Source organism: Callorhinus ursinus, unplaced genomic scaffold (assembly GCF_003265705.2).
Source record: "Callorhinus ursinus isolate GAN/ISIS: 27379988/994484 unplaced genomic scaffold, GSC_fseal_2.0 scaffold5, whole genome shotgun sequence".
Taxonomy (NCBI): domain Eukaryota; kingdom Metazoa; phylum Chordata; class Mammalia; order Carnivora; family Otariidae; genus Callorhinus; species Callorhinus ursinus.
The window spans coordinates 56646063-56661583 of record NW_027397067.1 but is presented as its reverse complement, the minus strand read 5'-3'; the positions used below and the strand labels follow the sequence as shown (position 1 = coordinate 56661583).

Below are 15521 nucleotides of genomic sequence, written 5' to 3'. Positions count from 1 at the left end.
TGGCTCAGTTGGTTGAGCGACTGCCTTCGGCTCAGGTCATGATCCTGAAGTCCCGGGATCGAGTCCCACATCGGGCTCCCTGCTCAGCGGGGAGTCTGCTTCTCCCTCTGACCCTCCCTCCTCTCGTGCTCTCTCTCTTTCATTCTCTCTCTCTCAAATAAATAAATAAAATCTTTAAAAAAAATAAATAAAATAAATTGAGCTATGGTTTTGGAAGACACATCATTAAGAGTTAGGACTTGTAAAAGTTATTATAGATTCGAAATGTTTTAATTTGACTCTTAGATGTGTAACAGCAAGATACTGAACAGTAAGATTTTTAGCCTACCAAAATAACCATGGTGATGATGTATGATTTCCAGTTTATAATCTAAATTAGTAGATAAGTACATAAAATGGGACAAATATGTTACATAGTATTTTTCTTGCTTTTAAATGATGAATATGACATTAATTTTAAAACAAAAATCCCATAAAATCAAGTGTTTTTAACTAAAATCTGATAATTTTTTAAAATACAAACTCATAGGATATCTTAAAATTTAATTTTTTTTAAAACCAGGAAACTCAGGACTGAAACTGATGCTCAATGAAACTTCCTTGAATCTTAAGCATATGTTTTCTCCCTTCATTTTTATGATCTTGCCTTTCTACATCTATTTTATTAATCAAAATATATGTATGTCTTTTATTAGAAGCTACTTCATTTTTTCTTGGGCAAAATGTTTAATATAAACACATAGTAAAAAATACAAATATAAAATGGTTGTTAAAATATATTGCAGAGGAAGCATATAAATTGTGAATTCTTAGTTTTACATATATATAAAATATATGTATGCTATATATATGTATTAAACAAATATATTTAATTTGTGATGTTAAAAATCAGACACAAATAAATACAGTGATGAAAATTCTAGGAAAGCAAAAGTCATTTGCTATGAAACATCATGAAAGAGAAAGATCTTACTTAGAATATTCTAAATTTATACAAAATGTGGAGTGCCTGGGGGGCATAGTCGTTAAGCGTTTGCCTTCGGCTCAGGTCATGATCCCAGGGTCCTGGGATCGAGCCCTGCATTGGGCTCCCTGCTCGGCAGGAAACCTGCTTCTCCCTCTCCCACTCCCCTTGCTTGTGTTCCTACTCTTGCTATCTCTCTCTCTGTCAAATAAATAAATAAAATCTTTTAAAAAATATAAATAAATAAATATATACAAAATATCTATTATGCCTTGATTAGCTATCTAAACTTCATGGCTTAGGAACTGAGATATAACATTTAAAATAAAGAAATAAGAAAAAAAATAAATAGTTAAAGAAGATAAATTATATTTACTAAATAGACACGTTTTATAATTTTATAATGCTTTTGCACAAACCGTGCTAATTGGGTCCAACTTAAAGTGATTTTTTATTTAAACATTGGCTGCAATTAAAACTTTAAATGGATTTTTTTAAATTCCTGATATAAAAATAATATTCAATATTTTTACATTATATATAATTGGTTATACAGAGCACCTTTTATTGGTAGTTATTGGTGGGAAAATTGTAATGAATTATTTTTCCATGAATTTTTTGAGTTGGATAATGAAAAATTATTTTTTCTACAAATAATCAAATTATATTATGCATGTTAGAAGTTAATTTAGAATCAGAAGGACCTATCATCACAAATTGGAAAAGGATCAGCTATATAAGATACAGTATTAAGTGGTCTTATAACTGAAAAAGTATTTATTAATACATTGATACTTGGAGAAAATTTTGGTAATTGATTTAACTATAATAAACTCTGAACAAAAAATTAATCCATTATTAAATTTGTTTAATTCTAGGTATACTAGATATTTGGTATAAGTGTTTGTGAATTTGACAAAAATAGTTATTATATGTGTTACTGAGATATAGAAAAAATTTAAATAAATTTTACTTCTCTGGTATCTGATTAATATCTAAAGCAGTATTTATGATGACTTCAGAAAAGTTTGCAGAAATAAGGAAAAATGTCTTACAAGTAAAAACAAAAGGCTGTGTAATCCAACATATTTCTTAAATCTTATTAACATCGAGTTACTTAATGAAGTAACCCAAATGTATGCTTCAAAGAATAAACAGTGATTTCGCTTCATGCTATGTAAAGTATGGAAGGGATATCACTCTTCCTTAAGAAACTATAGACATGTTAAATCTTTAAGTTAAGTAATCAAATGATTTTGTATTAAATTATTAGTCACCACTCCTTCAGTTGATCTAACATTTTTGAGAGTTCTTTGTGCACAAGGGTGAGTAACACAGTCCCTAGTCTAGAGAAACTAACCTCTGGTGTGTGGAAGATTTCATAGGATAGATGATAACATTGGTAACTTTGTGAAAGTTGATAAGGGAGCACATAAAAGAAAGTTCTCCTAATCTGTTGCTGCAGGGAAACCTTCCGAGAAATGTCTGAACTAAATCTTTTAGGGCAATATCTAGGAAAAGAAAGTTAGGAAAGACATTCCATGCAGCGTAAACAGCATGAAAATCTGCATGCATTAAGGGAACTACAAAAATTCAGTACTATATGAGCACACTTTGAGTAAAAGTAAGTGGTCAGTGATGAAGCTACAGAGATGGGCTGTGGTCAGGTTATAGGGGCTTTTTTTTTTTTAAGATTTTTTATTTATTTGACAGAGAGAGAGACAGCGAGAGAGGTAGTGCAAGCAGGGAGAGTGGGAGAGGGAGAAGCAGGCTCCCCCACTGAGCAGGGAGTCCGATGTGGGGCTCAATCCCAGGACGCTGGGATCATGACCTGAGCCAAAGGCAGATGCTTAACGACCGAGCCATCCAGGCACCCCATTGTTATAGGGGCTTTTATCTGTCAAGTTCACACAATGTAACTTTATCCTATGGGTGAGTTGACAGTAAAGATTTTAAGAAAGAGAATGCTAAGGCCATACTTCCATGTTGATCACTCTGACTTTATGTGGAAAATTAATGTGGTCAAGACTGGAGTAATGGAAACAAGTTAGATTATTATCATGACTGTATTTATGATTATTATAATTATGACAGTAGTTCACAAAGTGTGATTGCTGACCAAGCAGCAGCAGTATGACTTAAGAACTTGTTGGAAATACAGATTCTGGGCCTCCCCCAGATCGACCAAGTCAGAAACTTCCAAGGGAGGTTCATCTATCTGTGTTCTGGTAAGTCCTCCTGATTATGGTATCTGCTAAAATTTGAGAACCAAACCTGTAGAAAAGATATTGAGGACTAAAACAGGATGTATAAGTGGAGAGACAGAAGGGGACAGTTTAAGATTTAGGAGGTAAAATTATCAGTATTTGGTGGTAGATTGAATGAGCGGAGATTTATGGGTAGAAAGTGGCAAGCATTAACTGAAATCTACCCTAAAGTAGGATTGCTGGATTGACAGAGGTAATGAGTTTTGTAAAACCAGTTTGGCTGAAGAACAGAATTGCAAAGTCTACATGATCAGTCACATAATCTAGTCCATATGAGAAAGTCAAAATATGTGGTGCCATGTTGCATAACTTCAGGGTATGTGAACTGCGTGCTCTGGAGCACAATTTGAAGGACTTCGTTTATGTTGAACCCAGGGTAAACAGTGCTCCTTGGAGTTGATCAGTATAGTGGCCCTGGACAAAATGGGTTGTCAAGGGGTAAGAGATCTCCTCAAAGCTATGGTGAGAGTGTCTTGAAAGACAAAATATAAGATAACTGGAAGAATAAAGGTTGCTATCAGAGAGTGACAGTTGGAATTGAATGTTTGTGATATAGCATAGCTCTGGCTGATAATGAAAATATGAGAAATGGTAGCATTTAGCTACTCTCAAGGTCCAAATGGAATCTTGGGTCAAATTATGTCATTTTAAGCTTAGCCTCATGTTGCTTTAGCAGGTGAGAGTAGGAACTAACTGGGAAGGAAGGAAACAGGTTATTTGTGAAATGTGCTAAGAGGATGACTGATCATTCCAGACTCCAGCTGCTAGGGAAGGCTGAAATGGCAGACACTAAGTATTCCTCACCTTGTCCTCCAGCTGTAATCATTTAACAAACCCTGATGATTTCTTCTTGTAATGTAGTCTGAGTAAACAACATCCTTCCCAAGTCTACTGCCACAAGTTAATTCAGCTTTTGTCCATTCAAATGTAATATGGTAGTGTTGGCTTCATGATTATAATTACTGCTGGTCATTCTTTTTGTTTAGTAATTTCTTTATGGAGTGGCTAATTTAATTTTCAACACAAATTTTACTTGCTCTGAGAGCTTTAGCGACTTTGTTTTCGTTAAAAAAAAATTTTCAAATGCCATAGCCTGCCATTTGAGACCCTTCAGAAATTGATTCTTACATTTATCTTTGACTTAATTTAATGCTTAAAACAAATCTCAAAACAAATAATATTATCATCTTTATTTATAGGTTAAGTCTTAAAGAGGGGATATACCTCATTCAAGCAAGATCAGGTTCAGAGTTAAAGCCACATACACATTACTCTGGGGTCTATTTTCTTTTTTTGCTGTATCTTACTGCTTCCCACTTTACCCTCTCCCCCTCCCCGGCTTCCCAGTTCACTGTGTGAACTATCCATACCAACCAATCAAATGTACTTTTTCCTAAACTATATGATGTATATTTTAACCTTCATACATTTTCTCATCATGTTCTTTTCTACTTTTATATCAGTTGTTCTCAAACTTTATTGTTCATTAAAATCACCTGGAGGGCTTGTTAAACCACAGATTGCGGGTCCCCATTCAGTTTCTGATTCAGTGGGTCTGGGATAAGTTCCCAGAATATGCATTTCTTTTTTTTTTTTAAGATTTTATTTATTTATTTGACAGAGAGAGCACAAGTGGGCATAGAGGCAGGCAGAGGGAGAGGGAGAAGCAGGCTCCCCGCCAAGCAGGGAGCCCGATGCAGGACTCGATCCCAGGACATTGGGATCATGACCTGAGCCGAAGGCAGTCGCTTCACTGACTGAGCCACCCAGGCGCCCCCAGAATATGCATTTCTAAAAAAGTTCCTAATGATGCTGAAGTTACCAGTCTTGGGACCCTACTTTGAAAACCATGTTTTATGTATTTATCTAAAATTCACATCCTTAAAAGCTTAGTGCAAATTGCATGTCTTCCAGCATATACTTGTTACATTCACAATCTTTGCATCTAAAGGCCTTTGCATCTCATCTTTTATTGCATTTACTGTCTTCCATATTCATTTGCCTCTTATGTTGTTAGTTACCTTTATTTCTCTGTCTTCATCCATCTTTATTATTTATCTTTATTTAACAATCTACCTGTCTGTCTTGTGTTTAGATGGGCTTATTGACCTTTTGGTATCTTATATATTTTCTTCAAACTACTGTGGCAAAATTTTGGCACCTACGCATGCATTGGGTACTCAAATATTTGATGATAATGTGTATACAAAGAGATGTTTTTTCTTTAGTCTTGAGTCCTTTAATTTTACTTTAAATCAGTTTGAAATATCTTTTCCTTCTAGCTTCTACCATGAAGAATTTCTTTTGAAAGCATTTTCTCATCCACGTTTTTTTTCTATTTGTTGCCATATTTGAAGCTGCATTGGTACGTTTCTCTGTAATTTGCTATAGGTAGGAAGTGTTGTGCAGTTCCATTGCAAAAAAGGACACCTTCTCCAAGGCTCTACAACACGCACTTGCCTTCCTGACCTCACATGGAGTGGAATTCAGCCTGAGTGCATACGTAAGTATTGTGGCTAAGAAATCATACTTACCACAGATAGGAATTTATATGCATTTTTTCTTACAAGTGGGAAGTAAATCTGTATCTACACAAAAGATGTATTACATGGATTCTTTTAGATTATGATAAAATATAATTTATGTATATAAGTTTATTACTGTATCATAACCCCAATGCCCATTAAGGAGCATTCTTTCTAAAGAAGTCAAAAGGCACGAGGCACAATTTTGTTTTTTTTGCAAGCCTCTTGTAATTGTGTTCAGCTTGGTCATCTGATAATTTTAGATGATTATTAGTTTATCAATTTAGAGATCTGAATATATGAATCTAAAGTATGCTGAAATACAGAAGGCTCCAATTTAGTGCCTCTTAATCCTTTATCACTTGCAAAACTCTCTGAGATTCTGAGAAAAGTTAGAAACATCCATGGAAGGAAATACACATGAATAGTTTGACCAAAAATTTGAATACTGTTTCAGGATTTCCTGGAGCTTCTAAATGTGCACTGACCCTAAGTTGAGAGCACTTGCCGTACAGATTAAAGAAGAACAAAGCCCAAGGTCATGAAGCTATCTTTTCTGACTTACAGTTAGAAATAAATTTCAGCTGGTGAATTACCTCTTTCCCTCCCACTTTCTCCTTTTTATCTCCTTTCCTATCTTTGTAAATCCTGAGCATCTTGGGGAAAAACAAGAGTAAGCAGGAGTAGAAATACTCATCCGAATGGTGGCCAACTTTTTAGGATTTGCTGAAGTCTAAATAAGTCATGTGAATTTACTCTAGCCCTGTTCAGAACCACCCGAATGATCATGGGAGCCCCCGTGGACCTGCAGCTTACTGAAAAGCAGGAGAACACTCCACTGAGAAGTCATTCACATGCCTGGTTAGCTGGTATTTAAATATGGCAAAATTCCTTAAGAGGCAATTAAGTAGAGTGCATACTTTAGAACCTGTGTGAGATGTAACTAGGTATTTCATAGTAACCCGAACTTCTTTGATGACTTCTATAAAGGATATGATGATTTAAAAAGAGTTATTACTGAAAGCATCTCAGAACTTCCACTATGTGCATAATGTGAGGATTAAACTTACTTCTGCTTGGGCATAATGTGAGGATTAGTTAATGTAACTGCCCCCCTGCCCCGCCCAAAAAAAAAGAATGTAGTAGAGGCAGACTATTTGTGTTTATCCTTAGCAATATTTCCTCCAGGATTAAAGGTCATTAATGGAATTATATTAAATATAAAACATGTAACACAATGTTTATCACATAATATTAAAAAAAGTTAGCTCTTATTTATAGCTCTATGAATCTCCATTGGGAAACAAATGGAAATTATTTTCCAAGCACATTTGTACACAGAATATTTTTTCAGAGACATATGGACAACTTTTAAGTATCCATATCCATGAATAAATGATCAGAAATGCTTTCTGATTTAGGGAGAAAATTCTTTGTAGCATCTGTCTCTGAGAATGGAATGGTATTTATAAGATAAAACAGGGAAACTGGGGGCAGGGCCAAGAAGTGGCCTAAGTATGGGTAGAATGGAATAGAGGTAGCAAAGCAAGAGTGGGAGGAAGCTTGAAGAAAAGGAGACAGAAATTAAAAGAATGAAAAGATACTGCTACTTAGGGACCCAAAATATGGCCAGAAAATTCCACATGTAAAAAATTATTAAATTGTACTTTCTATATTAGGAAGTATTATGTCAGAGTGATATACTGATATACTGAGCTAATGTTGTATTTAACTTGAGAAAACATGTTTTTAAAATTTTAAATAAATATAAAAATAATAATATAAAAAATAAAATAATATTTCATAAACTGGTGTAGAAAATCTGAGCTTGACAAACTTTGAAAGGCATCTTATTACAGGACTTCTTAGATCTTCTTAGATCCTTTAAAATGCTAATAATTATTGAGACTCTCTAGAATAGTGATATAATACACATTTATGAGCTTAATTATCTCAAAATATAGTAAGGTTTCCCCCCTCCCCTTGGCTTCCCTTGTAACATCTACCAGTGTTCCACAGATGACTGCTTAGGACATGATAGACTATGAAATTAATATGTATGTTGACATTGATACATTTTCCTTGATAAATTAGAATAACTATGCAAAGGTATATTTACATAAATGCATTAACATGCCTCTAATATATATTGTGACTCGCATCTCAAAATTTTCTTAACATGTCTATAAAAAATGAACACTTTTCTTTTTTCTTAATATAGCCCACAGCTGTAAGCAACCAGAAACTCCTGCTCATGCAAATGTAGTAGGAATGGACCTTCCATCTCATGGCTATACACTCATTTATACCTGCCAGCCTGGCTTCTTCCTAGCAGGTGGAACAGAACATAGAGTGTGTAGATCTGATAACACCTGGACTGGAAAAGTTCCTGTTTGTGAAGGTAAGTTTTCATTACAGAAGCTGTTCTACTATTTCAGCCTTCCTAAGATGGAAGAGACAAAAACTCAACTCAGATTAGCTTAGGAACAAAGGAAATATATTAACCAACTCCAAGGGCAGGCACTTCTGGAAGAGAGATATTATTGAGGTCTTGTTATAAGTTTATTCCTTCTTCTAGTTACGTCATCATGGTAGGTGTATGAGTTTTCTGGGCTGTTGTAACACAGTACCACAAGCTGGATAGCTTAAAACAGCAGAAATTTATTCTCTCAGAGTTCTGGAGGCCAGAAGCCCAAAATCAAGGTGTTGGTAGATCCATGCACCCTCTGAAGTCTCTAGGGAAAAATCATGCTTTATTTCCTCCTAACGTTTGGTAGCTTTATTTCCTCCTTGGTGTTGCTTGGCTCATGACTGCTCCATACCAATTTCTACCTCCGTCTTCATGTGGCTTCCTCTCCTGTTTCTCTCTATATGTCCTCTCCCCTTCTTATAAAGACACCAGTCACTAGATTTCAAGGTTATTTCACCTGAGGAACCCTAATTAATTATATCTTCAAATATCCTATTTCCAAAAAAGGTCATATTTGAGATTCTTGGTGAACATGAATTTTGAGGTTCCATTATTCAACCTACCACAGTAGGGAACATTGCTGCCAACATACCTTTTGGTTTAGGAGAGTTTTTGCCAAAGCTTCTTGGTCAGGAAAGCACTATTCAAGAGTCTGATTGTCAGTTTTAAATGCAGCACACCTCCAGATCTGTTAGTCAACCAGGGTGATATAGTATTTTGTCCAGATCTAAGTGAAGTGTCTCCCTCTCTTGCTGCTTGATTAGGACAATCCCGAGCTAGATAAGATGTAGTGAGTTTACCAGAGAAAAAAGGCTTATGTGTTCACAACCAGGAATAAAGTAAGTTTTTCTAGAATTCTTGATAAGGTCATCAATAAATTCCTTTTCCTTTTCCTTTTTTTTTTTTCAGCCATTCTAATTCCTATTGTCCTGCAGCATTCACAAATGTTAATGACCTTTTTTAAATGTGTTCACTCTCTTCTCTTAGCAAGAATACTACTCAGTTTAAGTTTTTCACAAGATTGAAAGATTAAAAATCCATTTAAATCCAACAGAATTTCAATAACTTTTTTTATCTATCCACTTTGCTGTTTATCATCAGTACTATAGAAGGCTAACTCAGCATCATCTCCAGACGGGGACTACTGCAGCAGACTCCCAACGTCTCTGCCTGTATCAATAGCCCTTTCTTTCCAAATTGTTCTATCTTGGAGTCAGAGTGATATTCACCCAAATTATTTCCCTTAAAACCTTTGAAAGACATTATATTGTTCTTAAGAAAAAGATCTGCCTTTATACAGTTTACAAGCACTGAATGTCATAGCTCCTATAACTTTGCAGCATATCTAGCAACCCACATGATTTCCTTGCTTTGAACTACCATTGGTTTGGCTTAAAACTTTAGTTTTAACTCTTTAGTTTTGAGTCTACCCAATTTCTTATAACACCATGGGCCACCTTAACAAATTTTTATTTTGAAACACATACCTACCAAATTATTTCTGCCTTTCTGCAACAGGAACATACACTTAAGCTTCAGCTACCATGCTGTAATCAACTGTTTACATGTTGGTTTATATGGCTTTTACATATTCTTTAAAATAAGAAAGAGAATTCTGAAATGATAAGGCAGCACTGATCTTTCCCTTGTCCCACTGAACTATAATGGGGTAATTATTGAAGTTTTTAGCTGTACAATGGAAGTGTTGAGTAGATAATGAGATGTTAGGTTGAATTGGACATTTTGGAGAAAACTATATGAAATGTCAGAGAATAAAATTGACAATGCATTACTGTATGTGTTCCTAATTATATTAATTTTTGTGAAACTTTTACTTCTTTTTTCATAGCTGGTTCCAAAATACTGGTGAAAGATCCAAGACCTGCACTAGGAACACCTAGTCCAAAGCTAAGTGGTTAGTAATTTCAGTTGTTTTCCTAGAAGTCATGATTTCTAAAAGTGATCTACTATTTTCTTGACAAAGTGAAAGTTATTTAGAAAAATATAGATTAAGTATGGAAAAACTATGAATTTCACTACTTGGAATTTGAAAACTTATATTTTATGACGTTGAATTTCAAGGAATGTAATTCTGAGACATGTTAATATTCCAAAAATAATGTTTATAATTCTATCTATAAAATATCCTTGGGAGTATCTGAAAATGACTATACTATATTGTCAATGCTTTATTTAAAACATTAAAACAAAAAACGAGATGTTTTAAATATAGTTCTTTAAAAAGGAAAAAATACAGTTGGTATGAGAGTAAAAGTTCAGCAATTTTAGTTTATAGTTTATTGATTTAAAAACCAAAATTTTAAATTTTGTCATTAAAAGAATGGGCCTTTTGGTCCTAGAGCCTTAATGTAATTACCATGTTGTACACACCCTACACTATGACTTTGGAAAAGTTATTTTATATATATGAGTCTCCATTTCTTTATGCAAAATAAACAATGATTAGATTATTATAAATGAATTTCATGAAAATGAAATGTGAAGCGCTTAACCCATAGTAAGGCTGCAATATATGAGAGTTCCTTTTTTAGTATTAGCCCATATTTTATTTATAGGATATAAATTAAAAGCTACAGATAAAGATTTAGCATTTAATCTGTACCTTGGAGACATATTTGGTCTCATTATATTAAGCCAGAAAGAGTGTTAGCTTCTAATTTTCATTGTGTTTAGAAGTTCTCAAGGTACATGCTATAAAACTGGAGTACCCACAAAAAAATCAGTCTGAAACACTGATTTATTCAACATGCAGTAGAAATAGACTGAATGCCACTAAGGAAATCCAAGAATATGTCAACATAAGAGAGAAAGTTTAACAGTGGAGTCAGAAAACCACAGTGGTCTATCAATGCAGAATTTTCCAAGGGAGATGGTTTATCTAGTAGCAGATAGGTGTTTTAAATAATAACTCCAGTATATCAAATGTAAAACCCGACTTTACTGGCAAAACATGACCTATGGTTACCAATAAATAAATCAGGCAGGCAAAAAAATAAAAAAGAATATGGAAGAACAACACAATTAATTAGCTTGACCCTATATATATATATAGATAGATAGATAGATAGAGAGAGAGAGAGAGAGAGAGATTTATGTATCAATTATAGAATATATATTTTATTCAAAGGCACATGGGACAGGTATAACAATTGATCATATATTAAGTAATAAATAAAAATGCTACATTTCAAAGCAAAGTTAGTCTTCAGATCTGATACCTGACAATGATGCAAGTAAAAAAATTAATAAGAAAATAGGTACATTTCTAAAAATTCTGAATATTTGGAAATTAAAAACAAAATCAATACTTATGAATAATTCATAAATTAAAGAAGAAATTAAATAAAAATATAATACTAGAACTTAGCTATATTGAAAAATCTATTTATCAAAACTTGGGGACGATATCAAAAACAAAGTTATGAGGGGAATTTATAGTTTTAAATTCTTACACTAGAAAAGAAAAAAGCCTCAGAATTAATGAATTAAGTAGCCCTGTTAAGAAGATATATAAAGTATAACAGAATAACCAAAAGAAAACAGAAAATCAATGAATAATAAAAATGAAGAAATAACCCCCTACCCTCCCCCCACCCAAGAATGCAATAGAAGAATCTCAACAGAGCCAAAAGTAGTTCTTGGAGAAAAAAACATAGAAAATTTCTGGTAAGACTGATCAAAAATAGGACAAAAATTAAATAATATAACAAAAGGAAATATGAACATAACCACATAGAGAGTAGATTGAATCAATTATAATGATATTAATGGAAAACAATAATAGTCAACTTTAAAAATTGGACAAATTACTAGAAAAGTATATTTTACCAGAACTAACAGATGAAAACTTGAATGACCCTATAACAGATAAATTAGGAGTTTAAAACTATTTTCACGGAGAAAAACCAAGTCCTTATGGATCTACCGATGAGTTCTGCCAAATTTTAGTGGAAAAGAACAGATAATCCCATTTTATAAAATCTCTTCCAGTCAGAAAATCTCATTGTATGAGGGGTGCCTTGATGGCACAGTAGGGTTAAGTGTCTGACTGTTGGTTTGCTGCTCAGGTGGTGATCTCAGAGCCATGATCTCAGGGTCATGATCTTGGGGTCATGAAATGGAGTCCCACCTCAGGCTCCACGCTCAGCAGGAGTCTGTTTAGGATTCTCTCTCCCTCTTCCCTTTCCCCAGCACCCCCCACTCATGCACGCTCTCTCCCTCTCTCTAAAAACAAAATGAAAAGAAAGAAAAAATCTCATTCTATGAATCCAATATAATTCTAATAAGTCAGGAAGACATAATACAAAAGGGAATGTTACAAACCCATTTGACTCAGGATGTATAGATGAAAATATCCTACATAAAATCTTAGCAAATCAAATCTAAAATCATAGTATAACAGAAAAACCAAAAGATGACACATCAGAACCAAATTGGATTCATGATAGCTATGCAGGGATATTTTTATATTAAATAATCCTTAAAAGTAATCTATAACATTAAGAGATTAAAATGCAAACAATTTTGATCAGCATAATACCTACACAGAAAATATTTGATAAAATTCAATACCTATTTATAATTTTAAAAGACTTAACAAATTAGAAAGGAAAGGAATTTCTTTTACCTGAGTAAAAAAGATCTATAAAACGTCAGAGTAAATGCTATCTTTGATGGGGAAACGTTAGAAACATTTAATTTAAAATCATAAGGCACTGTGATTAGATTACTCCAAAATAACAAGAATGAAATTTGGAAGTTGTATCAGAGTCAGGAGCATGATGCTACATTTAGCAATACTCTGAACCCTGTGAAGTAAAGTTTAAAATCAGACGTCTTGAAAGAAAGAATCATGACATCCTAGACTTCTTTTCATTGATACCTACATCAATGAGAGTGGGAAGACATTTTAGAGTTTACAAAGAACTGCCAGATACACATTCATATTTAAATCCCAAAATAGACCTAACAATAGAAAGAAGTATGATCATTCCCATTATACACGGGGAATATAAATGACCAGACGGTGTCTGCTTTGCCCAACCTGAGCTGCATTTCTCAAAAGGTAGAGGGTAGTCATGGCATGCTGGAGCCCTCAGGGAGAGGCTCATCACAGACAATTCTGTGCATTCTTCCAAACTTTGCATTCAGTGATGTCATACTGGTAGGAGTTTGAAATCTTCTATTATGGGAATATTTACACTATAGAAATCAGCAAATACTGCACATCAGTTTTTTTGTTTGTTTCGTTTTGTTTTGTTTGTTTTTCAGGAGACCCAGTTGTTAAACATTTCCTGCCCCATCAGTGATTAAACCCAATGTAATGTACTTGGCTGGTGCCGTACCTCCTCCTTTCCATTGCTCTTCTTTCCTGCTGCTGAGGTTCTCTTTCATCTCCTTCAACCAACATTAATTCCCCTAAGGACTGTGGATAAGATCAGCAGGTGTAATAGGTTTTCTTTGAAGGCTCGGAGATAGCGAAGAGTCATCACAGTACAGTCCAGGTGGAAATAAACAATCAGACAGACAACAGCACTTACTGTCTGCTATTTGCTAGGCACTGCCATTAGCATATCTTTCTCTCTTGCTCCTGCTTTTACCTGGACAACTTAAGAATCTTTTACCTCCAACTTCCAGGTCTTTCTAGTGCAGCGCATTGTAGCTTGTCACTCTCTCCTGTCAATTTATTTCAGGTACATTTTCTTTTCACTAAAAACTGTAATATGCTTACCAAGTCGAGGGCTTTTTACTCATTCACTGTATCAGAGTTTTAGGTAAGACTCCCTACATACATAGTATAGCATTCCCCTATAGTTTACATAGCTGTGAAGTTGGAGGTTTGGGGAGGGAGTGCCACTGTAAGGATGACTTGGCAAAGGTCCCAAAGCCAGAACTATGGATTATTCATTTTACTAACTACATGTCTGCTAAATAGATATTTATTAGCAATTATGTAGTAAGCTCTGAGATCTACAGTTTTCCTATTTTATCTGAATAATAGCAGCAACAGTAATAGTAATAGTGGTAATGGTAGCAGCTAACACTTAGCTAACCATTTCACTTTCCTTATCTCATTTAATCTTCCTAACAACTCTCAGTTAACCTCATGTTAATTAGGAGGAAATTCAGGTTTAGAGAGTTATGTAATTTATGCAAAACCTGCAGTTTATAAATTGCAGAGGGACTTCAATACAAGGAGCCTAACTCCAGTGCTTGCAGTGCTAACCCTTCAGCTATATTGCTTTTGAATTATTAGAGAAGAAACATCATGTGTTGAAATACTCGGTAAAAACTCAACTCTTGAGCGTGTTTTATATTTCATGTATTTCATGTCTACAGTAGCTTTGCTATTTTGGTTTGCTGAGTAGAATTCAGGGAATGTAACCTCAGTCTCTATGATCTGGGCGATAAGTGTGATGTGTGTAGTGAAGACCAGGTGACAAATTGTCAATAACTTGTTAGGGAAAAAAAGGCTTTCCCTCATTCTGTTATTGACTCATTTGCGCAAATAGGCATAGCTCCCTGGAATAGCTGCTTTTGGGTGATGTGCTTTATTGTGATGTATGAGATGAATGGGAGCTTCTCTTAGCCTTCTTTCAGGATCTGAGTAGACTTTGCCATACTTGACTTATATAACTATAAATTACGTAATTGATTTATATAAATATAATGCCTTTTTGGCTATATCTAAAATAAAGAGCATTCCTTCTTTAGATGAGAGTTTTATAACATTTAGAATATTGATTTTACCACAGTTCATCTCTCTCCCCTGAGAGTTAGGCAATTCTAGGGACAATTCCTTTATTTCCAAAAACACCTGTAAATTCAAAGCTGTCGATATGGTGAAGCCCTGTTCTTCCTCAGGAGCATCTATTATTGGAATAACTGAAATCAGTATATTGTAAAGGGGACAAAGTAGCATCCCTCCTAATAGTCTTTAACTGTTAGTCTGCAAGAGGGGGGTTTAACTCTATGCTCTTCCTCCTATAAATCTACTCAGAATGCCAGGAGAAAAGCAGGCTTCTTGGGACTTGTATATAGAACGACTTGGCTCCATAAAATTATTTTATTTTCCTTCTGAAAGAAAGATGTTACTGGAGGAGACCAAATATAAGTAAATTTGATGTTTAGCTGGTTTAGAATGTAAGCCTTATGCCTTTAATTGGTGCTGTCTATCTTGATGACTCAGCTATGAATACAAATATAGGTTATTGCAATTTTGGTTTATTCCAAAAGACTTGAAACATGTATATGAAGAATTCACTTTATAATAC

General features: G+C 34.3%; 1 protein-coding gene across 5 annotated transcripts in view; it reads left to right on the top strand.

The window, feature by feature from the left end:
- Positions 1–15521, top strand: part of CSMD3 (CUB and Sushi multiple domains 3) — a 1170304-nt gene that overhangs the window by 1141445 nt on the left and 13338 nt on the right. For 3 of the 5 annotated variants that reach the window (XM_025871014.2, XM_073893119.1, XM_025871012.2), the window contains 3 exons: positions 5623–5734; positions 7978–8157; positions 10076–10141. In XM_025871014.2, the coding sequence (XP_025726799.1) occupies positions 5623–5734; positions 7978–8157; positions 10076–10141 (358 nt within the window). The remainder of the gene's footprint in view (positions 1–5622; positions 5735–7977; positions 8158–10075; positions 10142–15521) is intronic. The other 2 variants (XM_073893120.1, XM_073893118.1) reach the window with 1 other exon arrangement.